The sequence below is a fragment of the Gallus gallus genome, chromosome 6 (assembly GCF_016699485.2).
Source record: "Gallus gallus isolate bGalGal1 chromosome 6, bGalGal1.mat.broiler.GRCg7b, whole genome shotgun sequence".
NCBI classification, from domain to species: domain Eukaryota; kingdom Metazoa; phylum Chordata; class Aves; order Galliformes; family Phasianidae; genus Gallus; species Gallus gallus.
The window spans coordinates 11,340,888-11,366,388 of NC_052537.1; the positions used below are offsets into that span (position 1 = coordinate 11,340,888).

A 25,501-nucleotide genomic window follows, 5' to 3' on the forward strand; every position below is an offset into this window, starting at 1 on the left:
TGGGCCAGATCACAGTTTGATGCCAAAGGAAACCTGAGTGCCACCTGGAACGGTATACAGCATTCACCATTTTGTTCAAGGCAGCAATTTCTCTTAACATAAATGCAGTCTAAATAGGTTACATATATATACACACCATTCAGTGACATCTTTCCCTGTAAACAGCATGGTACAGAGGAATGGAAGAGTTCCTAATTAGGCAACAGATAATTGATTGCATCTGTATATTACTGAAATTTCAGCACTGGCAGCAGCTGCGCTATATTGTTGTTGTTACTGTAACAATTGCCTATGTTAAATGCTATTTGTCCAGTTGCATAACTTTTGAAAAGATAGTGAGGCAGGACTGAGGAGCACACTCCACAAAGTTTGCCTTCACAGTGGCCCCACAAAAAAAAAAATCACTTGAAAACACTCTCAGATCAGAGTACCTTAATGAAGAAAGCAAGCAGAACTTCGCTACGTAATTAGCAGGGCAGCTCCCCCACTGCCCAACATAGGCAGAGCCGTTTTAAGCAACACGAGCAAGTCAATAAAACATTCCAAGTATTCTGCACTGCAAATTTAAATAAAGTGACATTACTCCCATCATTACATTGAAGATCACTTTAATTTATTTTTTTTTCCTACAAGCTATTTACACATTTACAAACATTTGTATTTTACAAAAAAGTTATACTAGGTAATTTTAAAAACATTTTTCTTTACAAAAGCTACATAAGCAACTACACTGACGTGTCGAAAAGAACATTTAGTTAGCTCTTGGAATATAGCTAAATACCTATCCTCAAAAGACACAGCTAAGCTAAACGAAGTGCAAGGACGACTAGAAGAAAGCTGTTTCCAAGCTGCCACGCTCCCGTCAGTAGGAATTCCAGGCCCATAAATGAACTATAGAGCCAATAACTGCCAGCTGCTCATCAGTACTGACCAGAGTGTGGAGATTCCATGGTTGGACCCATTCACATGAAGGGCAGAGGGCAGGTTGGTTCTAGAGCAGTGACACGACAGCGAGGCTGCTGCTAAAGACAACCCATCAAAGGCTGTATTTTTATGTGTCTACTAGAAGAATTGAGGTGTACATTCCAGCAGAAGTTACCATGGAATACCAATGTGAACAGTGGTGGGATGAGTCAGACCCAGCAGAACTCAAAAGCTCTCCGGAAAAAAAGAAAATGTTTAGGAACAAACTGACCTTTGAGAAATACGGCAACAAAAAAAGGATGAACTTTCTGGTCCAACACAGGCACCACAGGAAGGACATGGTCCACTGCTTTTAGTGCCTCTTGACAGCACTGACGCTGCCTCTAGAGCTAAGCATGACTTCTGAAAATAATACAAAGATGCTTGCTTGAGGCTACAGACAACATAGGCATAAAAAAATAGGATGGACATCTCTCTATGCAAACACTGATGAGGTGAAATTAATAGCTAATTTTACAAAATAATTTGGCAAAATGTGCCTCCTTTTTCCTAGTGCCTAAAGACACCTTTTCTCACCTATCTGACACCATCTCTCTCTACTCCTCTGACTACAGAGTTGTCAGTGCAATATTCTTGGACGTATCAAATCTTAATAACTGAGAGGAAGCAAACGACTATTTGGCATGGTATTTGGCAATAATTTACTGGGCCACCCACATTAATTTCCTTCCTTACTTTAAAATACAATTTAAAACCATAACTTCCATTTTGCTTCACAACAGCATACTACAGGCAAATTTTGCATCACAATTCAGTTGGACTAGCCTGTAAAAGCATGGAAATAAATCACCCTTCTCAAGATCATAATGACAAAGATACTTATTAACACTGAATCTCATCTATAAACTGCCCTTCCTTTCTCCAGAAGAGCTTCCAAGTCATTTCTTAGACTAATACTGCAATCTGTAATTTTAACATGTTCATTTTTAATACATGCATTTTGTGGTTTTGGGTCCCATCTTCTCTATTTGTATCAACAGAAATAGTGCTGTACATTCCACAGTTGTTTTTTGTTTGCTTGGGTTTTTTTTTTTGTTTGTTTGTTTTATTTTACAGAATTAGCTAAATACACAGGGTAATAAATAACTTGTGAAATAATCTTATGGCACATTAGAAGAGCACCTCTGTATAAGTATTGCATGGCAGGAATCACAGACGCGAACAGGCTTCGGTGAAGAAGGCAGAGGCAGTTCATTGTCTGAACAAGCATTGCAGAAGATCTCACCACAGTTTCTACAATGGTGCTAAGTAATGGGGAGAAGAGCAGGGGAAAAAAAACAAAAAAATCACAAAAATAGAAAATACACAATGGCAATACACCTGGTAATTGGATAGCAATAAATCACACATAGAGAACAATGTGAAGCGCGATTCCTTCCAATCGTTTGGTCTGAGCATGGAATCAGTTTTCAAGAGGTAATTCATCTAAACCCAAATTTATGGTGCAATCCTAGACAGACCAAACATACAAGCTTTGAATCCCTAGAATAAGACAAGCTAACACGCTTTCCCAATTAAGAATATAAACAACAACAATGGATGGGAGTCTGTCAAGCAGCTCTTAAGACTGAACATAAAAAGTAGGTGAAATAAAAATATCTGCGTATGTTAATAAAGCTTAACAATTAACACTGCTTTAAAGCCCCAGTAAGCTCATAACTTCTTAAGTCTAATATATATATTTAAAAAAAAATGTACTAAGATTTCCATGTATCAAATTTTAACGGTGCAACTGCTGCCAAGTACATGAGACAATGATTCGACAAGGTTGGTTGAATAACTTTAAGTATGGTCCTCCACATCTCCACACCGAACAGGCAACATTTCTTTTGAAAGTAGGGCCAGCTGTGCTACGCATATCAAAGAACATCTCAAAAAATACCCACACATTCATCTGAAGGTTGACATTTCACGTTGCATCTCATCCCTAAGACAACTGGCATATTTCTTATACTACACATAAATGAGTTGGAAGAAATTTCATTTGAGTTTTACCTTCCTTTTGGAAAGTGAGAATTCCTTTTCACATAACTTGCAATGTGTAGCCTCTTTGTCCTTCAACCAAACCTGCCCCTGGAGAAAAAAAAAAAAAAAGATCATAAATATGTGTATGTGATGAAGGTAAACTTTGGGTTCAAAAGGACAAGACATATCAATAGAGTAATGTTTACTGCCTGAATTGCTGAATGTCCTGAGGCTGCCACAGTGTCACATAGACACTCTAAGGCAGTACAAGTTTGCTCCAAAGCACTGCTAACGTTGGGAACAGGAACAAAGACGACATGCTGGAAGTGCTAAAGATGGTCTGTGGCAGAGCTGGGAAAAGCAGTAAGCTATCCAAGTCTCAAAGCTGAAACTTATTTCCCTACTCAATGAAACAGTATGTGAGGTCACACATCCCATGATCAAACACATGCAGGCACAACCGCTGCTCTCAAGATGCACAATCCTCAAGTTCCCAACCTTTCAGCAGTACTGTTCATATTTTCCATAGACTTCTGGATGATCAAATATTTATCACTAACAAATGCTGTGTTGTTGTCTACACACACAGTCCCAAATACGTTGTGCAAAATAAAAAGGGTGTACTTTTGCAATAAAATTCAGCAAAATGTGTAACTTTATATCAAACAATAAAAATCAAACACACTGGGTACTTTCTTTTGCTGAGCCTACAAGAAATCTGTGCTTCTCTCCCACTAAAGAAAATCCTAAAATGAGTATCTTCTGAATAGCTGCTGTTGAAGAGGAGTCTTCTTATGCTTGCAGAACATTTTAAAGGGGACAGTAAACACAAATGTTTCTCTTTCCTCCAAATCCTACCAACCTGCAATGCTTTGTTTGCTTCTTTTATATCTTCTATTTTCAGCTTGGATCTAAAAAAATAAGATAATATTTCAAACTGTTATATTTTCAGTTGCAGTCTAAAAACCTTACAAGGTTTAGGTATTTAAAAATTAAGTGATGTATACTGAACTTAGCATTTTACATTACAGCAGCATCTAGGAGTACTACACAAAGACAGGCTCTGCACTAAGAGCTAAGAATCCTCTGAACGGCTGCAGGTATGTTTGAAGTTATGTGGTTAAGGGCAATAATCTGCACCAGACTAGCACACAGCATTGGTATAAAACAGGAATTCAAACTTCTGGACTGTCTTGCCAGGGGAAATCAGTCATCCCACAGCCACCCAATGCCAACCCACTCAGAACTCTCTGAACTACAGTGTATATACTAAGTTATTGTACAGAGCTTAAAAGCCCACACTAGTCACCACAAAAAAATTTAGAAGGCACATCCTTAAATGAAACAGAGAGATATGGAGACTAACAATTACTGTGCTCAGAGCTTACTGCTCATCATAGTCTGAGAGGGTTTTGATAAGGTAATCTTTTACACAGCCTGAAGATGTAGCAATAAACAATGGACTAAGATTGACATACAGAGAATCTTCATCTCTTCAAAGAAAAGAATCCATGAGCATGCAACCTCATAAAAAGATAAGCACTATCTTGCTGAAGTAGAAGGTGTTACCTTCTACTTGAATTATTCTTTAGCAAAACCAAGACATGCAAACTAGTCAACTACTTTCAATTTAAAAACACCTCCTAATGCCCTGCAGGCCCCGTTCCAGCTAAGATTTTCTTACCAGAACACTATAATTGCATATGAGGTCACAGTCACAAACTGAAGAGAAAAATCAATATATTTCACCTAACTAGAAGTATTTCCTATTGGTAACTGGCTTGGTAATATTGCCTTATACACAGTAGTTCACATGACCGCCATCCTATTCTTTTTCTTAACTCAAGTTTATAAGACAAATATAATCATCAGGAATAATGAAATTACTCGCTCAGCTTGGATGCCAGTTCTTGAAGAGCAGCTTCTTGGTCCTGACATATCCTTTTCAGTTGCCTGTTCTTTTCCTGAAGTTTAATGAACTCCTTGAAAAGAAAAAGAAAAAAAGCCCACATATATATATATACACACACACACACATATATATACACATATGCCTAATATGCCTAGAAAACTGGTCTTAGCCAAAGCTGATCTTAGTGAGAAAGTCAAGCAAATGGATGACTCATCAAACCTCACTATAAAGATTTCCAAATTGAATTAATGCAGCAACAACTCAAGATCACACCCTCTTAAGCCCTAAGAGATGACGCCTTTTTGCTTCCTCAGAAAGCAAATACAATTCATTGCAGACATCAACAGCACTATGTAGCCATGTACAACAAGTTAGAACCTGAAGCAATTTCTGGCCTATCTCAAGAGGACAGAGTCTTCAACAAAACAGAGAAAGAAAAATAAGGATTCCAGTTTCTTCAGGATTCGAGTTTTCCTTAGCCAAAGGAGAGAGTTCCGATTTGAAGAAGAAAGGAGTAAAAACAGAAACAGTGTTTCCAATCTTTTCTTTATCTACTTGTGAGAATACATTAATCTAATCTTTCTTATCTGGTTGCAGAAATTCTTAGAAGTCCCACATCTAAGTTCATAATTAACTTCTCAGTCCATTTCTAAGTTACTATTCCAGTCTTATTGCAGAATTTACTTTTTTAAGGTTAATTATTTCTTGGGTCTCTATTCGCAGATGAGATACGGTTTCTTTTTCCTTCTGAAGGTCATCCTGCAGAGTTTGCCGCCACTCCTTTTCTATCTTCAAATCTGTTTCCAGCTGGAGCCTAAAACGTGCAAAACAAAGAACACAGTCACTGTGCAAAACAGTACCACTTTTTTAAATAATAAAAAGGAGTTCATCTCTGGGTGCAATATATTGCTGCCACAATAAACAGCCCATCAGCTGACATGTTCATTTAAAATATATGCAAAAAATAATGCAGCGATATCATAACTTTTCAGACATCATAGTAGGTAAAATGCTATCACTTTCAGAGTGCTTTTGAAAAGAAACACATTTAAAAGGATCAAGACTGTGGCAGCATTTTGAAAAGATGACCTTAGTAACAAAGAACATCACAACGTTCTAAGGTGTTTCTAATATGTGAAAGCAGGAAAGCCCTCCCCTTAACTTTACATAGTTTGTTTCTAAAATAAAAAACCAACCACACTGCCACTGATGATACAAAGAAGGACTGCACGCATCCCTGGTGCTCATAGAAGTTATTTAATAATATATCTTCAGGTGTTAATCTTCTTGTTTAGACTAAGGCTTAAGGAAATTTGAACAGAATTAAAGATAAAGAAGGGAAGACTTTAAAGTGCTATTTTAATTGAGCTTCCTACATTGCTGAGGTTCAACATTAAGAGGGATCTCAACCCTATTAGTTTAACTGAAGTCCGGTCGTTGCCACAAGGGTTATTCTGATGCAAAATCACTCTAGCTGGAATTCCACTATCATGGAAGAGCTGGTGTTTAGACTGTCACAGAGAAAACAGGATGGAAGCGCACTGCTCAGCCTTCCACATCTAAATCTTGACAAAACAACAGAAAAGGAAAAAAACTGAGAGTAGTCATGCAAGGTTTTTTGATGGAAAAACCTCTAGCCACATTAATTTTCCTGTTCGTTTGTTGTTTTCTAAAATCAAAGTCATTTTTAAAGGAAAGACTTACATTTGGGACACTACCTCAGCATCTGGTTGGAAAAGATCAGAAGTGAACATGACCTTGAGGTTTCAGAATTCTAAGGTTGGGGTCTGAACTGTTCTTTTGCCAAAATCTGCAAAGATGACTGCAGTAGTAAAGTGAACATTTGCCATGACAGTTAAACAAGTTTATTGACATTCAGAGTTGTAGGAGAGGCAGGGTGGGCTAGTAATCAAGATCGGAAATCACCATCTTTTAAGCTCCAATCTTTGTGTCACAGATTTGCCCTATCTTCAATAGCGTAGTTGTTATCTTCCAACAGGCTAAACACCTGCCCCTCTGCAGGGAGCTTTTTACACCAGATACTTATTTAGATCAGCAATGAAGAATTTAACAAGAAAAAGGGATAGGGTTGGCTTTAATGTTACGTTTTATTTTTTATAATTCCTGTGGACTATTTTTTCTGCAGTGGTAAGCTAAGCTATTTTTTAAAGGATTTTACCTTATTCATAAGCCTGATCAACCTTGTCAATGGCGACAGCCGTGACATGACAAAACTACTCTCAACACCATTTCTCTTCAGGTTCACACTATCACATAGTTGTGGGTTTTGTTAAAAGTGGGGATTACTACTACTATACTGGATATTTTCTCTTGCTTACAATAGTTTCCTCATGAACTAAGCCAGCACCTTCAGACAAAATATAGTGTAGCTCCTCCCCCTCCTTCCAAGCTGCACACCACTTAAGAGGTGCCCAAAGGTAGCCTGACTTTCTTGGAATAGCGTAGTTTCTTTCATCTTGCCAGTATGTAACATCAATATCTTTAGTATTTACATTCTGTTCAAAATCAATTATCAACAGCCAACTTGTATTGATGCACAAAACATTACTGCTAAATATTTTTTCAAACAGAAGAGATATACTTACAGCTGTTTCTCCTTCTGGGAGAATTCTTTCTGCAGACTTTCAGACTTATTCACATATTCCTGTTTAAGTTTCTTGTCCTCATTCTCTGCATCCAATTGAGCCTTCTCTGCTTGCTGCAATCTGGTGTAATTCAAATCAACTTTGGGTAAAACTGAAGCTAGAACTAGGGTGTAGAGGGTGAAGAAGACAAATAAAAGAAAAATGGGGAAATAGAAACATTTCTAAATAAAAACAAAGTTTGGGGGAAACTCACAAACTCAAACGAGAAATCCATACAATGCCTACAGAACTAGCTCCTGTTTTTCATACAGTCAGAGAGTAATCACTGTAAGTAATCAGGATTTTTATTTTATGCTAATTGGTAACAGATGCCAAAGCACGATGATACATATTTTAGAATTGCAGCGTATATCTTAATGCTTTTTTTTTTTTTCCCCTTCCTCTTTAGCATATGTGTTATTTTTGAAAGCTTTTCTTTTTTTTTCAGTGACCCCAGTCGAAGTACTTTGCTTGTACTAATCACCCAGGGCTGAATGCGTGTTGTGTAAAAGCAGCTCAAAACAACTCAGGCATAAGGCTGAATACAGAGCACTGCAATCAGACAGCAAAACACTTAACTAGCCTAACACAACAAGACATATCCCAATAGGTCCCACTACATTTACAGAACTACCTCAATTATATCACGTTTGTAAATGTAAACAGTCTGTTAAAAATAATGCATTCTTACACTAGTTAAAATAGCTCCATACTATAGACAATTTGAATAAAACTGATTAGTCAAGAAGCAAGGGGCTGCTTTTTAAGTTTAACCTTTCCTTTCTGAATGCTAGGGGTTTGTTTGTGCTTCAGGTACCAATGCCCTTGGAATCCATTAGCCCACTGTGGTTTCTCTCTGCTTCAACACCTCTTCAGTCCAAAAAAAGGATGGGGGTACAGTAATAAAATAAAGGTGCTAAGATGGAACTTGTGCTATTGTGGCTGTACTTGCCCTGAAGAAAAGGCAGGAAGTAGAGGTACCTGTAAAATACCACTGAAAGTCCCCACCTGCTGCATCTTGCTTAACAAAAATGCTTCAAGTGCCCGCTCAGGGAAGTGCGGTAGAAATCTCTGATTAACTCTGTGCTTGATTTCACAATTTCCATCAGCTAGCAGAATGCAGAGCTCACTCACAGCTCCCAGCGTCAGCTAAGAAGATATCAAGTCAGCCACACGTCTACATTTGTGCTTCTACTGATAATGTTGCCCCAGTGGGAATTTCCAAAAGCTGCTAGCAAACAAGTGATAAAAGTCTACAACTAAATACCTCACAAAGCCTGCACTGTCCCACTCTACTATACCTGCTGTTGTGAGCATCTTCCCAGACACATTTGCAGTGATAGAACACACAGGCCCAAAACAGACGTATGGAAAGGAGTATTCTAGGACAAAGCAGGGCCAATTAACTGGGCAAAAGACACTACATAAGCTGCACAAGTCTCTAAGTTACAAATTAAACCGCAGAGCAGCTTCCACAACCAAGGTAGAAAGGGAGCTTGCTGCCCAAGGAACATGATAGGCAACACAGGCTACGGCACTGTCCTCTAAACTAGCACCAAGAATGACAGCACAGCTGCAGTGCAGACAAATGCTGAGTGGGACTGAAGTGTGCAACAGGATTTTAGACTCAGATGACACTGAGTCAGATAGATACTTGTTTGCATTGAGTCACTGCGAGATGGTTAATGTTCCCATTCCTGCTACAGTCTAACCTTGTTTTATTCACTGGTTCTGTTGGTTTTTGTTTTTTGTTGTTCTTTTTTTTTTTTTTTTTTTTTTTTTGAGGCTGGGGGATACTTATTACTTTCTTGTTAACAGTAAGGCCATGTTAAGGGCTCTTTCTGCTTCCAGAGCAAGGAATAAGATAATATATAATCACACAGCAGAAGCCCTCCTTGGATTACGGTGTTTTGCCCCCACTTTTGTAAACACATTCCCTCCTGCTGAAAGACTCAAAAGATTCATTTCCAAGTCAACTCCATGTTTGAATTTCAGAGGAAATAAGGGGAAGTGCATCGAGGGCAGCCAGCAACTAAAACTCTTATTTCAGCAGAACAGGCAAGCAGCAATTCAATGCAGAAACACGATTTGTAAAGACTGCCTAATGATGGGTGGAGAGAGAGGGAAAAGGGGTTGGGCAAAACCATAGGTTAGGATTACAGTACAGACACAGCCACTGACAAACAAGTTAGACAGGCACCCTAAATGTAAATCCCATCTGTTACTACTGCTGCCACTGTAGCTGCCCTGGCGCAGCTGAGGCAGAGGCTACAGCCACAGTACTTGCTAGGCCCTGCTGCCCTTTCTGGAGCCCTAAGTCCAGCCTCCAAACAATGTACCTCCATGAAAATATGCCACTCTCCATCACATCAGGAGAATGGAATTGTGCTGTAACTGCTTTATCCTCAAACCCTGGAATTCTTCTACCGTACATATTGAATGTATGCTTCTATCTCCTTTCTTTCTTAAAGGTACTATCCCAATACAGCACTCAAACCCCTTTACCCCTTTCCCCAAAAGCCCTGTTCATGCTGTTCAAGAAAGCAGTGCTAGTTACAAGTGGAAAAAACAAATAAGAAATAAATAGAGAGCTTGCTTTTGGGATAAATATAGCCCCTGAAAGTGAAAGAAACAAGCAGAGATGAAGTATTACTCAGAAGGGCAACTTTTTAAATCTTTTAGTGCCATAAAGAACAGGAAAAATTGCCAGATAAAATACAAATGTCAGAAGTATGTATAGTCCAAATGAAGATAGCTAATAAACTTCTTTGACAACTGACAAGTGAATAAATAACATTAGAAAACTAGCTTACATTTTCTTAACAATAGTGCAATAATTTATGCTCTCTTTTTCTTTTTAAAAGAGGAGTAAAGCGAGATCAGGAATGATGATCTTACAGAAAACACAACAGAACCCAGCTACAATCAGTTACAGTGCAGGATTTCTAGTACCACTTTCTATGTCAAATTGTCAGTTTACAATTCGGAAGTTGCATTTTATCAGTAATATTTAAACAGAAGAGAGCTGGAGGAGCTTTCAGAATGATATATCTTTGACAAGCTTATACTGGTGCTGAGCTTCATTGCTGGCGCATTTGACAAATGACATTGCAATAGTCCTAGTTTGAGTTAACAGATCTTTGTCACTTCACGAATGCAGTGGACAAAAATCAAAGACAGATGAAGGCAGCAAAATAGTAAAAATGAAAATTAGGATAAAGGATGAAAAGAAAAAGAAAAAAGAGGAAAAAGGATGTCAATAAAAGAATATTCATGTCACTAATTTTTTTTTTAATATATAACCATGTTCTTAATAATCAGATTTAAATGAAAAAAAAAGACATGTCAAACACCAAGATGACAGTGCTTATGGATGTTATATTCCACAATATATTCTATTAAAAAGACCAGCGTTGCACGTAGGCCACTAAATTAAACACATGAATTACACTTTAACGTTACGTTACGCATGCAGTCTAACGACAACGTAAATTTATATGGCAGATTTTTAGTCTTTCACTTTTCAATCTTTCAGTGTAAGAACTTCCTATAATAAAAATAACGGTACTGCTAAAGCAACAGAATGATTTCTAATAGCTTCAGCAAATTCAGCAGTGATCCATTAAGGCAGTATACGCTTATATCAAATAGTCTTGCTTATAGAATAAGCAAGATTAATGCTTTGGTTTCTATTGCATTTCATTCAGATGGAGAAAAATAAGAAGTTAACACTGAATCCACATTCGAAACAGCTGAAATAACAGCTTTTGCTGTAAGTACAAAAACCGAGGAAAAGAAGAAAGATAGCAGACAAAGAAAAATGAAAGATTAAGTTTTTACTTAAAATAAGTGCATTTGTTAAAAAGAAAAACAGAAATCAATCCATAAAGCACTAGTTACAGTTTCAGGAACTTTCCTTTAAAATTTTCTAGTTGAAAGTTACATTTCAGTGACAACTGTGTGGGAATGCAGTAAAATATAAGGGGATGGAAGAATGAATGAAGGAAAACGAAGATGGATCTGTACCTTTGTTCCAGTTGTTTCATAGTAGCGTTAATTTGATTGGTCTTATCCTCCAACCGACCGATTATTTCATTCTTTTCTTTCATTGCATCGTCAGAAACCTGTGTCACAAAAAAGGTTAAAGACAAAGTAGGTTTGCACTGTTACTCCAAGGAGATATTTTTAATTCTGAAGAGAAAAAAAATGTTAGAACGGTGCTTACACAGAACTTCACGCCTAGCAAACCCATAGTTTACTAAGGATGAACTTTTCATTTCAGTTTGCTTTCTTAATCATTTTCTAAGTCAACTTAAATTCACTGATCACCTTTTTAAGTAGCTCACTAGACCCTTACCAATAACAAACCAAGATACCAAGTCCTGGAAATCACAAATGTTCTCTAACTGTAATCAGACTTTACCTAACATGCCTGCAAGTAGGAATTTTCCTACCACACTGTACAATTTTGATTGCTTGCAGAGCTGTAACAATCTCAGCTTGAAGATCCAAATACAAGAAAGAGCATCACCCTTGTGGCAACAGATCAACACTATAAATGGACCCCGGAACATGAAATTGGGCAGGATTAAGTGGCTTTACCTGATTGACTCAAAAATAGGTGTGAACATTATTATGTAAAATCACCTTCCCTAGAAGTACAGCTTTAAAAAACAAAAATCTGCAAGTCCTGCTTACTGAAAATATTCCCATCTTCCTTTTCTTTTTTATCTGCATTTCCCCTCTTACAATAAAGCTTCCTCAGTTTTCAGTGGAAAAGTAACATCCTGTGTCCACTACCTCACTTATCTCTGTGCAGCATTCTTATTTTTTCCCACTCATTCTGCTAGAGATTTGACTGTTTTCTTGTGTCATTATTGATAATTTCTTCCCTAAACCAAACTTTCTGCACAAAGAATTTAATGCTCAATTTCCTTGGTGTTGTTAAATGAACGCTGGGTCTCTGAAATCCACACTCTCCCAAAGAATTTTTTAGCTTTGCACTGTTACGGATTTTCTTTATTTGTTAACAGAGTTTAAGAAGCTGTCATTAGCTTTCTCCAACAAACAAAATCTTGTTTTCAAAATGCTTTGCATTGCTTTGAATGCTCACATCTTCTTCTTAATATCACACTATATCACTGCACCTTCTATATTTCTCATTTTCCTCACTGGACAGCTCAAGGAATGTGAACATCACTAGATATACAACTATTCTGTTCCACATAAGAAGTTGAAAGGCTACGCTCCTATTTTTATGCTTTGCTTTTCTATAATCTCAAGAAAATGAAGTGACTGCCTTTAACAATACTTTGTGTTAAATCACACTGGCATCATTAATGTTCCAAACAAACACGCTGACCTAAGAAGCAGAAAGAAAGCAGTAAGTAGGCAAACAGCAGTATTTGTAATGGAAAAGCATCTTTCTTACTTCTGTCATTTCATCAGATTAACAGCAGGCCTTACCTGCAGCTTTTGGTACATTTCCATGTTAATTGCTTTAACTTCATCAAGCTGCTGCCGAAGGCCTATGAGCGTATCCTGCTTCTCGTGGATGTCCTTTTCCAGTAACTTCATCGCAAGTTCTATCTCATGTTTCATGCTAACTTGAACCACTAGCTCATTCTCCATATCCTACAAAACACACGGACAACACAACACAAAAATCTTTCAACAATTATGCAATGTTTTATCTGTGTTTTGAGAAAGAGAAAAGCTAACGGAGCTGCAGCAACATCATTCCAACACAAAACCCTCTGTAACTGTGCCAAGTAATTATCTACTACAAAAGCATTACACTCGTGTACTTAGCAACTTATGCTTGGAAGAAAAAAAGAAATAAAACACTTTTGAATAAGACAACACACATTACACAATACCACATTATTTCTTGTAGATATAGATTTGATTAAGTATTAATTACAAAAACAGAACTACAGGATTTCTATTTTTGCAGGAAATACTTAACATACATACAGAATATACAGTGCTCCTTGTCTAAAACATTCCCAAAGAAATTCTGCTTTCCTTACTATGTTCTAGCAACGTCGTTACAGAAATAGCAAGGGGCTGACTGCTTTTCTAGAAAACCTCTCATTATCTGCTGTTATGGAAACAACACTCTGGATTAAAGGCAGAGCCTAACCTGAGCCAAACCAAAACTAGAAATAATTACACACTGACTCGAGTATAATCTTTCCTGGAAACGCTGTGTACTTCAATGGAAGTGCACTCACCTGCCGAAGCTGTGATTCTTCTCGAAGCTGCCTCCGTGCTTCATTGTACATCTCATCTAATCCCTGCCTGGAGTGTTTGTATGTCTGAAGTTCTGCTTCAACATCCACTTTAGTTACCTGGAAAGATATGCAGAATCTTTATTCATTACAAGTTTAGCCACTAATAACATAAACTCCAATCACAGTACAAACAGGAAAATAGCTTCTGTTTCTGCTTAGTGGTCATCAGTTTTACGAGAATTGAGTAAAACAGCAAAATAAACCATACTGCAGTAAACCTCATCCTTCAGTAAGTCAATCCAAAACACCACTGTTTCAATATTGAGCAATGCAAACACACAACAAACCTGTCCTTTTACCTGTAAAGGGAGTTTACCTCTTATCCTGTACAGGGATTCACATAAGGAGTTACAAATTACAGCTTAAAAAGTAATTTTTTACACAGTTATTCCAAATAATGCACCATTCTTTTAATAAGAAAGGTCAGAATACAATTCACCAACCAAAACATGCTCTATTTTGACAAGATTCTGAGATAATAGTCCTAAATGCCCTTAAGATGGAGCTTAAGTATATATATATATATATACACACACATACTTATACTATATATATATAGCTTAAGTTATATATATTATATATATATATAATTTTTTTTGTAACAACCTATAGCTTCAACCTACTTACACCATTATAAAACTTCCCAAATCTAACAAGTTCTTCCCATAAAAAAGCTGTTTTAAATTTGGCCAACTAATGCTTTCTTCAAGTTGCAAAAGAAACACAAATGACAACGAGGCACACTGAAGTGAAACTGACATACCTCTAGATGATGCTGTGTTTTCATTAAGATCAGAGTATTTTCACTTCTTAATTGATGATTTTCCTCCTGAAGTTTAATTATATTGTTTTTGGCTATTGCTAACTGGAATAATGATAAAAAAATAACAAATAAGAAGTGAGCACTGTTGTAGGCAAGAAAGAAATAAAAACATTCTGATGAATCATAGAATCACCAAGGTTGGAAAAGACCCACAGGATCACCCAGTCCAAACATCCACCCATCACCAATAGTTCTCATCAAACCATGTGAATGCGAGACTAAGGCATGCTCTGTCCTGTTCTTGCAGTCTACCAAAGAAAGGTTTAATTCCTAACAGCACAGATATCCAAGATACTTCATTATTTTATGTCTGACAAAGAAAAATATGCTTTCTTTTCATTGTTTCATTATGATTCAAAAGACCCTCAAATCGCCTTTTCTCATCCGAAATTTTTCTCTTTCTGTTTGGATTGAAATATATCCACTTTTGTTCTTTCTGGATAACTTAATATATCATATGGGGCAATTTACATAAGAAAGGCTCTCCCGGATATAGAGAAAACTAAAGAGAAAACATTATAACTGGGCCCTTTATTACATGCCCTAACATCGGGCCTACAAGCCAGCTGATCAGAACAGATGGATGGCTTGAGATAATTTGTAAAGGAACCCGAAAACTCAGAATTAACACTCACAACGAAAAGTTCTCTCTCTGAACACATGAGCACCCACAGTAATCTTCAACAGGTGAATTCAGACATTCACATTTTCCGCCTCATCAACTATTTCTCAACCAGTTTGTGTTAGAAAGAAAGGTGCTCGCTCTTATAAAGCTAAGGAATTTGGAATCTAGTGAAGTATCAAAGATAACTGAAAATATAAGAAATAAATACAGTAGCAGATCCAGACAAATAAAAACTGTATATGGTAAATAAACAAGAAAGAGTCATTCAGCTAACGCTGAGAACAGTAAGAAAAATTGCTTATTGAGCTACTGTCTGTCTCTGTGTATCAACTGGTGTCATCCATTGAGCACTAATCAGCTGCACAAAATCGGCCTGACAGCTGGCCTGAAGAAATGCTTACTTTCTGTTGCTGACCCGTGTGGGAAATTGTCATGTTCTGTAGAATTCATTTACTGATGCTGCATGCTACCCAAGCAAGCTGACTGCAAACCCCTGCAGCTACTGCACCTTTTCTTTGAGGCAAATTACAAACATCTGAACGTATTGTAGACTAAAATAATTCAAACATTTATTTCAAAAGTGTGAAAGCAAAGCACATGTATTGTACGTTACTAAAAAATAATACCTCTTCAATCAGTTTAGTGTTTGACTTCTCTAACGAATCAACTCTTGCATGTAGACTGCTAACTGTGCTACTGAGAGAGAGAAAGAAGGAAATCATTACTCAGAATTCTATCAGAACCCATTTAACCAAGCTCAAAGGCGTTAATGTGACATACAGTCATTAACTGTTAATAAGTGCTAAAAAATCTCCCATTATTTGAGGTTTTCTTAAATAGAAGGAAATCATGCTCCTCTGTCAAATGTTTATATACTTCTCCCCAGTTCCCAGCGTCATCCTGGTCGCTTGAGCCAGTTTTTGGATAATATTGTACCCAAATGTTTAAGGAGTTTGCTTAAACACGGACCTGAAATCTTGTTTTCCCAGCCCCAAAACCCATATATCATGGGTTAAAATCATGCTCTGCATTCTCTTTCTCCAAAAATTCATTTGCATTTATAAATTAATTTTTCTTTTATAAGACCATCTGTTTCTCCACAGTTTTTTATACTATTCTCATATCCCTCCTTCTTGCTGCTCTTTGCCTTAATTTACAACACTTGTTTAAAAAAAAAGGTTTTTTTTAATTCTTATTTTTTTTAAATCAAAGGACATCCTTTGACCAGAACTTCTCCATCACCTGATTGCCCATCTCTGCTATAAGCATATTTTTATGCTGCCCTTTCTGCACTGAAAAAAAACCTATCCTGAAACACCATTTACTTTTCCGCCTATTTCTGTGGAGGGGTTCACAAAAGCTATCAGTTCATTAAGAAAGGCAAAGCAGAAAAGATCAGCACATTTCGTGATGTGTGAAAAGAAATAGCCTACCTTAAAAACGAGGAGAGCTGTTGAAGCACTGGTTTGCAAGTAATTTTGTGCATAAGCCAGTGTATAGTAACATACCGCAGCTCACCTGAATGATGACAGCTATTACTAAGCAACCATCCCCATGCTTAACTATGACAATTCTTTTCTCCTCAATATACTTTAATTTTGCTTGTATTGGATGCATAAAGACTCCGTGTCCTCTAGGACACCTCTGCTCAGTGACTGACACTGCTTCAAATCAGAACATCCATACTTCAACTGCAGCCATACGGTGACCAACAGTTGAGATCATCAGCATTAAATGAATAAATACGATTGCATGTCAAAAAAGGGATCAACATCAGCTACACTACAGATTCTACAGAAGGAGATCTGAGCAGGTTTTTTTTTTTTTTTTTTGCCAAGGCAAGATGCAAAACCATGGAGATTCATCCACAACACACAATAATACTTATTGACAATTGTTAAACAGACTGCAGTTGAAATGGTATTTCTGACAATGCGTTCAGATCAAGCTTTGCATTCATTTGAAGTTATAAATCCTGAACAGCACAATCAATTTTGCCCTGCTATTTCTCTATCAAAAGGTTCTGACTATCAAAAATAGAAGCATGAAAACAGATTTCCTCCCTCAGTCTCCTAAAAGAGAAACTTCCTTCAGCCTCACTACATCTACAGCACGAAGAATATTCACCCATTTCCCTGAAGTTCTCTCTCACAAAGTACTGTGGTAGAGAAGGACATAAAGGCACTTTACCTGTAAGCCTAAACAAACACGCATACTTCAAAGTAATACTTACTTCAGTTGTCTGTTTAGTTCTTCAACATAATTCTTTTGGTCCAAAATTGCAGCAATCTGTTCATTTCTAAAGGAAGAGAATCATAAATGGAGCTTTAACAAAATAACACAGTGAATTACGTTCTGAAAATTTCAAACGCAAATGTTCACATTAATTGTGCTTTACAAAAAAAAAAGGCAATTTCATCTCACAGTCTTGAAGTCAGTAACTTACATGTTGTGACAACAGTGAGAGACAAAAAAAAACCCACTGCTTTAACTGCAAATAACTTCTGTTTACTCTGCCATAACTCTTGCTCTTTAAAATACTGAACACTTAGTAAGCTCCATTGCTCAGCTACCTTGCAATCCCTCAGTACTGTCCATCAAGGTCAATGCAGTAGGCAAAGTTGTTTAGCCTTGCTCCAGAGAGCACACATTCAGATAACCAACTAGCATAGGGAACATCTTAGTGTGCTATTCTCCTCAAGACTGTGAGATCATAACATTTCATTTTCAGGAAACTTGGTTCCTATAAAGAACAGCGCATCAATCAAGAAATTATTTGTTAATATCCCAAATCTGAGGGATTTAGGGAGGACATACCTTTCCTTTCCTCCAATGTCATCGTCACTCTTTAAATACATAGAGAAATCAATCACACCAACCTAGGAGCAAACAAATGTATATAGTTTCATATGGTGGAAGTAACTGTTGTCGATATTCAGGGGTTTGTATTTACTGATACCTCAGTTACATCAGCTTTTCAAAGAGTTTCAGTTTATTTAAGTGAAGTTCAAAAGAACTGAACAGCAACATTTTAAACCAACAAGCCCAGTCTCACTGATTTGTTCAAAATGTTTCCTTTGAAACAAAAACAAACCATGAACCCAAGAGTTTATAGGAAAATTTCCAGTACTACGGAACCCTATGGGTAACTGAGGAGGCTTGAGATAATTTGTCTGTAGTATTTCACATAACAATCTTTCACAGCACACCACCCAGAACTGATGTTTCTCCCATGCTTAACTTCTCCCAATTCCATGCCCAACAACACTACTTCTCTGCACTTGCTGACTGCCAGGTATGCACACACAACTTTCCATTTCTACTTTTAAACCTTGCTAAGTCTGAATCTTTACTTTCCATTCAACTGTAATTCAATCATATATATCATAAATATTATCACCTTGAGTTCTGCTTCCAAATCTATTCACAGATCTCTACGTAACTCATTTGCTTTACCAAAAGTATTCCTTTCTCATCTCTAACACCACTGTTACAATATTTCCATTTCTCTGATCTACTGCTTCTTCCTTCAGCTCCATTGAGCTTTTGCATACAAGTAACTCACTACATTTCCTTAGATTGTACATTGCTCTCCTATGCATTTCCTACCATAGTCTTCTGTCTATTCTTTCCACATCTTCTATAGTCTCTCCTCCAAGAGCTTTTATTTAAACACATTTAACAAAATATTACCTCTCTAAGTTTTCCTTTAATCCTCAATGTGAACACACATTTCTCCACTGAATAGGAATCTTCCAACATACCAAAAACATACTCCCAGATGTGATTCCAACCATCCTTTAAAAGTCTTTTTACTTAGTACAGCATACTGCTTTTGGTTTCTCTGAAGAAGATGCCTTATTTATATTACTCTTCACAACGGGAATACCTGTAAAACCTCACCATGACATCTACAGTTACCTTCTCAAATCAAGTTTTCTCTCCTTTCATATAACAAAGCCACTGAGTGACCTAGATAACAAAGATGCAGCTAGCAATAGCTACTTCGTAATTTATAACACACAGTAATTCTCAGTACTGAGGAAACACATTGATAAGGCTTCTATAATTACATGCTTTTCAGTATTGTGTTTTCTGGTCGGTAATATCAGTACCTAAAACCTCAGAGTTACTAGCATGAACAATGAATACAAGTTAACCCTATGATTGAACAGCACACAAAATCTATTAGCTAGAAATTTTCTTTGAAGTAAAAAATTGCTTTTTCAATCAAACACACTGAAATAAATAATTATCACTTAAGTGATTAGTAGTTTAACTACTTCAAAATTCTCCAAATCATCTGGAAAAAAAACAATTGGGGCTGAACACAGCTTACATATATTTATAAGTACTTGCATGTATGCTTTTAAAAAGATTCCACCAAGATTGGCTTAGAAAAGATCAGAGATGGAATTTAAAGCATTCCGCAAAGCACACAGAGCTCTACTGATACTCCACTGACACTGCTTGTTTTGCAGACAGAAAGCAGTCCCCCTCTTGTAAGGTCTTTTGTTACACTAAGTGAAGCATGCTAGTTTTTCTTTTATTCACACTCCCATTGTGTTCCAACAATAAATGGATCAAATGGGATAAACTCAACATGGTACTATGCCCAAAGAAAAGGATGAATTACACAATTAAAATGGAAACAACTCTGCCATTGCTACTACCGCATCCATTTGACAACAAAACCTTTGCACTCTGATGATTATCACCATCGAAAGGTCTGATCCAACTGATACTGAGGTCAACACAACATCCCCTCTAGGATCACACCTCAAACAGTCTAGTCAGATTTCTAAATTCTCTGCACACAAAATGCCCACTGACTGCACGCACATTACTTTACCCGTACCGACTTACTTGTGAATCCAGGTCTTCTCCCTTTACGCACAGGTTAGCATCTATTACATTTAGCCCAACCAGCAGTCCAACAATAACTGCTCCTTCTTCTTCCATCATTAGCGCATGATACTCATAAAATTCACTGTTAAATAAAAAGATTGTCTAAATTAGTTCATTCCATGTATCTACATGTAATAAATTATAACAGTAAGTGGCACCTGAATCTGTACTTTCTTTGATTCTAATCTACCTCCAGCATTCCTAAACACGAGCCACGTCTGCACACGTTTTGCTTCCATGAGTGCTTAAAACTAGGAAGCACAGTTTGCCTCAGAGGCTATTCAAAAATACAGACAGACCCTTTGGCTGCACAAATCTAACCCACAAGCTGGTGGAGGACTGGAAAGTTTTGGCAAGAAGACTTCTCTTGCTTTTAAGAAAGGGTCTTCCCTATACACTTGCAGTAGCCACTCTGACAGAAATCTTGTGATACAACAGTCTGGACATTAATGAAGACATACTTGAAATTAAATAAGCAAAGTAAGAGACTAAAGGGTTTAAGAAAAATGGGAAGAAACGAAATTATGTAAAGGTTTTTAAAAGAAGAATACTCCACCAAGCCACAGATTATCAATATCCTCCTTGCGTTCCCTAAATAAACTTTAGACCCTATGAAACAAACTGCTCATTCAATGGAAAAGTCCACCACTGTTATCAATGTCATCTTGACACATCAGTATTATCTGCAGTAAACAGCAATTCTTCAAAATAATTTCTAAGTGATGGATCTGAAAATAATATAAGTCCTTCTCTCCTTTGTGTTTCACTCAGCTCACAACAAAGAAGGAATTATACTAGAAGAAAGCAATTTCAGATTTAGAACTGTGAAAGGAAGGGCAAATTCAAGTCAACAGTCCTCCACACAATGGCTGCTTAGTAGGCAACCATGCATATGGTAAAGGTGAATTAATCTCCTCTCCACATGCTTCCAATCCACATTCTGCATGACTGAGGAACACAGCAGGAGCCCTTCCCCATCACCCTCACCAATGAAAGAGCAGTCAGGCATGCTGTAGGTGATGGAGGGAGACATCTCTTCATCCATCAGCTGGCCCTCAATCTTCACGAGACAACAGGGTTTGGTCTCTTGACCACAAGGACTGGAGGAAATCAGCCCAGATGCCAGAAGCCACGTCTTGTTTTTTTAAGGATATATTAAAAAGCAGCAAACAGAAAACGCTATTTTTTCAGGAGACCACATGCATAAAAATAAATTCTAAACAAAATCTATTTACCTGAGAAGCTCTCTCTGAATGATTAAACAGCGAAGATAGTCAGCCATTTTCTTCTGCATCAGTGCCAACCGTAACCAGGCCCGGGCACGGCCCAGTGGTGTTCTGGAAAAAGGGGATGGAGAAAACAAACAGTCCAAAAATCAACAACGTATCAATTAATTTACTGTCTTATAAGACTATCTTATCAGTCTAGCAGTAGAGCAATTAACATTTCTGAAACTACTGAGCGACACAGTACAACTCTATACAACACACACCAAATTCTGACTTTAAAGTTGTACATCTTCACAAACTGTGGTACCTTAATAAGATAATTCAAAGAAAACGATGGCAAATTAAGCTAGTAAACAGTAATATCTAACAAGTCAAACCTGAACGCTTTCCTGTAAGTATACACTTACATACTTACAAAGTGATATGCATAGAAGTGGAGAAGGGAAAAAACCCAACAGTCAAAACCCACACCAATATGCTATATCAAGATGGGAAATGCAACAAACATAACCAAATGTATCATTTCATCAAGCTTGACAGAAGAGTAAATAACTGGTATACCTATATGCTTTAGATGAGGTCTAAAGCTAAAAATCATAACCTTTATGCTACCATATAACCACTCTCAATGTAAACAAGCCCCTTCAGAATTGAATATGCAGTCAACTACACAGCTAAATGCAAAAGCAGAGTGCAGAGGCATAGAAGGAGACTATAGCCTACAGTGTAAATTCATATTCCAGAAGGATCCCTGCACTGAAGGATACTTCTAAAAGAATCCAAAGAGCTGTGCAATTCTTTTCACTTCAGTACAGTACCTTTTGTTTTTGATCATAGTATGTGTTTGCTACTGTTCTAGACTGTAGACTGTGATACACAACCTATTCCTTTTTGTACTGTTTCTGTCCACCGCTCAGAAAAGTCTTCTCCCAGGAGTATCAGAAAAGCACACCAAATTCCCACTTTTGTAGCTCTTTCACATGGAACATAAGCAGCTAGCAAGATCCCCCTGTGCACTCTCCCAGTATCACGTGCTGGCTGTTCAAAGGTTTGATTAATGCCAAATTAAACAATGACAACTGTAGAATCTCATTCAGATCCTGTATTTCTTGCAGTATATTTTACCAGTGCAACTTACTTGAGGCCAGGCAAATCTCTGACACTTGCTGCTATTTCCTCAGCTTCTGGATATAATTTCTCCACAAGCTCCAAAGGACCCCAGATAGTTTTATTGTAACTTAAAAAGGATTTTCTTACTAGGAAACAAAAAACATCACTGAGTTAATTGAAATGCTGGGGCAGTTTCCTTCAAAAATAGCTGGCCAGTTCGCCAGTGCCCAGTCAACTTACAAATTACTTTGCTGTGAACATGAAACTGCTGCTGCTGCTAGAACAAGATAATACTTTAAAAAAATCTAGTTAAACATATATGCTACACACACACAGATGTTGAATCCCTGGATCACTCATAATAACAAATGGTTTATGAAGCAAAAAGTTGGCAGATGTAGAAATGCAAGTTGTGAAGTACTAGTGACAGCAGCAATTACAGAAGGAGAGAATTCACATGTTTTACTCTCTTCTTAAAGAAACATGGCACACTTAGATCTTACTTCATTAAAGAGAGAAAGGAAGAAGGACTGCATGTTTGGGATGAGAAACATGCATCTAGAATAACCACCGCACCTTTAAGGCCATGCTTCAGGCAGTGCTCCATGACAACAAAGAACTGCTGCAGAGGAGGGTAGTCAGAATCCAGAGTACGGCCAAAGCTCAAAGCTGATTCAATGAGTCCTTTGATACTCAGTTTGGCCATGTTCAGTAAATTTGCTCTTTCTACAGCTGTTGGGTCTTTTACAGCTAAGGCAAGGAAGAAAAAAAAGTTATGGTTCAAATTTTAGAAAAGATGCAAAATTATGAAGTGATTCATAGCTGCCTTGCTCAAAGAAAGCTTACCTTAAACTAGGTAAATTCAAAGGAATAACTCAGTAAGTGCTACAAGCCACCACATTGTGGGAAGGTGAATGGTTCAGAACAAACACCTTCACAGATCCTATGCTGTTGTAGCAGGTGAATCAAAAATGGAGACCAGAAACATCAGTTCTCAGTTAGTTTGTTTTCCTTGCACCTCTCAGTAGCAGTCAGAAACAGCAAGATAGCACAATCATCAATGCTGTGCTGAAATGCTCAGCTGCTTAAGAGCAATCAGTGCCATCACCACCATACCTAGGAAGTACTCCTGCTTGGCATACTGTAGTATAATAGGCTCATAACAGTTCTCTCCCCTGTAGGATTATTTTCCATGGCTCTACTTTCACAATGATTAAAGCATATGTTTTCCATTTGAGGCTGCAGCGAGTCTCAGTGAGTACATCTAGAGCAGTTTCATAAAACATTACATATGCACGTTTGTTTCTTTCCAAACAACAACAAAAATAAATAACAATAAAAATCTAAGGTCCTTGTCATAGATATAAAATATTTCCTAGGCAGAAAAAGCAAGTGTAGGAAATAAAGCTTTTGCCAGAAGTTCCAATTCAAAATGCTTTTAGTGCACTCTACAGAATGCACACGAAGAAATAGACATGTGGGGGTTAAACCTTGTCAGTAAGATTCCCACAGCTTTTCAAAGTCTAATCAGATAGAACAGACAAGGTTCCTCCCCTTCGAGCTGCAGCTACTGAGAGCAGAGCATTCGGGAGATTCCTAGCTTATTTTCACTCACAACGAAGCATCTCAAACATTCAGGCTGCCATCTATGTTACCAAATGGAAACATGAGACAAAGCCACACTGTTCATTCACAACCAAAAGGATTGAAAAGAAGAAAAAGAAGTTTATGATTTACAGGTTTCTGCTGTTCGCAATTAAATACTATAGGTGTGTGTGTGTATTTTCTTTATAACAGACAGACAGTTTCTCACTGGGTTCCTCCAAGAGCAATCAAATCACTTGTCTGACTTCTTTAAATCAGGTTTTTAAATATCAGAAGCTGAAAAAATCACCTCCTTAATGTCCTCTATTCCTAACTGCCCATCAAACACCGAAGTAGCACACAACCCTCACGTCTTCTAGAAAAGAAGCAATACTGAGGTTACGTACCCAAGGTAACCTACACAATTAATTCCATACTGCCTCAACTTACAGGCACTTCAAAAGAAAATACTGTCACACCCGGGGACAGCTGGCAGCAGGGGATAGCTGGCGAGCTGCTGAGGCAGCCCCAGCCCTATGAAAGCACCCAGCCGTGTGAGAGCACCCAGCCCCCTGTCGCCCCCCGCAGCTCTGTGACAGCGCGACCGATCTGCACGGCGCTCTTTCCCTTCACGTGGCTGCTGAGACGCAACGCTCGGGCTGCACAGGCTGCTGGCGGCCGCTCCCAGGGACACCACGGAAGGGCCCCCCCACCCCACGGCCGGGACGAGCCGCGCCGCGCGCAGCGTCCGTGCGCAGAAATCGAGCGGTCACCGCACTACGGCTGCGGCGGGGTCCCGCCCGCGCCTCTCATCGCCGCCAGACGCCGCTCCGCCCTCCTCTGAGACAGCGGAAAGCCCTCAGCTCCCGCGCAGCAACCGCCCGCCGTCACGGCCCCGGCCTCGCCGCCGCCCCTCGAGGCCCCGCAGCTGACATTTTCCGCTCGCCCCCGCCGCAGCCCCGCAGCCCCCCGGCCCGGCGCCGCTCACCCATGGCTGGAGAGGAGGAGCCGCCGCCGCCCCGGCCGCTCCCTAAGGGCCCCGCGCCTCCTCCCGCCCCGCCCGCCGCTGCCGGAGCCCGGCCCCAAGGGCGCCCCCTGCGGCGGGAAGACCGCCCCCGACTGCAGCTCGCGGTTATCGCGATACTACGGTCCTGCGAGTGTTGTGAGCGAGCGCGGGCTCTCCCTGCTTCAAGTGGGAGATTCATTGCATTACGTATATAAATATGAAAAGTGTTCTGTACTTAAAAACAGAAATCAAAGACCATGAGGCTTTTTTCCCCAAACCCCACAACACAGCATTTTAATTAGTAATGTTAATAAATAGGATCAGTGGGGGTGAGCTACATTTTAATGCATAAAATCAAACTGAGCCCAGAGAACAGCGACTCAGTACAGCACTGAGTTACGCCCACCCCACCTT

The 25,501-nt window shown here is 38.5% G+C and overlaps 1 protein-coding gene across 4 annotated transcripts; it reads right to left on the bottom strand.

Moving 5' to 3' along the window:
* Positions 1–591: 591 nt before the first annotated feature.
* RUFY2 (RUN and FYVE domain containing 2) lies at positions 592–25,122 on the bottom strand. Of its 4 annotated transcripts, none has more exons than XM_015278715.4 (18): positions 25,070–25,122; positions 23,074–23,247; positions 22,526–22,643; positions 21,394–21,495; positions 20,117–20,240; positions 18,068–18,129; positions 17,484–17,549; positions 15,877–15,943; positions 14,566–14,667; positions 13,743–13,859; positions 12,973–13,140; positions 11,533–11,630; positions 7,468–7,587; positions 5,546–5,675; positions 4,837–4,931; positions 3,812–3,860; positions 2,980–3,057; positions 592–2,228 (listed from the first exon to the last, which is right to left on the bottom strand). In XM_015278715.4, exons 1-18 carry the CDS (start codon positions 25,071–25,073, stop codon positions 2,085–2,087), a joined length of 1,818 nt encoding a protein of 605 aa, XP_015134201.1. In that variant the 5' UTR covers positions 25,074–25,122; the 3' UTR covers positions 592–2,084. The 4 variants fall into 4 exon arrangements, with proteins under 4 accessions (XP_015134201.1, XP_421568.2, XP_004942073.1 ...); XM_421568.8 differs by having other exon boundaries at positions 15,877–15,946; XM_004942016.5 differs by having other exon boundaries at positions 15,877–15,946; positions 23,344–25,122.
* Positions 25,123–25,501: the final 379 nt, after the last annotated feature.

What these genes read in the sequence shown, in the direction of transcription:
- RUFY2 (XM_421568.8), bottom strand. An exon ending in AGAGATTTGCCTGGCCTCAA is followed by an intron (nt 21,496 to 22,525) that starts GTAAGTTGCACT and finishes CCCTTTTTCCAG; the next exon opens with AACACCACTGGGCCGTGCCC. An exon ending in CTGGCATCCAAGCTGAGCGA is followed by an intron (nt 3,861 to 4,836) that starts GTAATTTCATTA and finishes TTATTTTTTTAG; the next exon opens with ATCCAAGCTGAAAATAGAAG.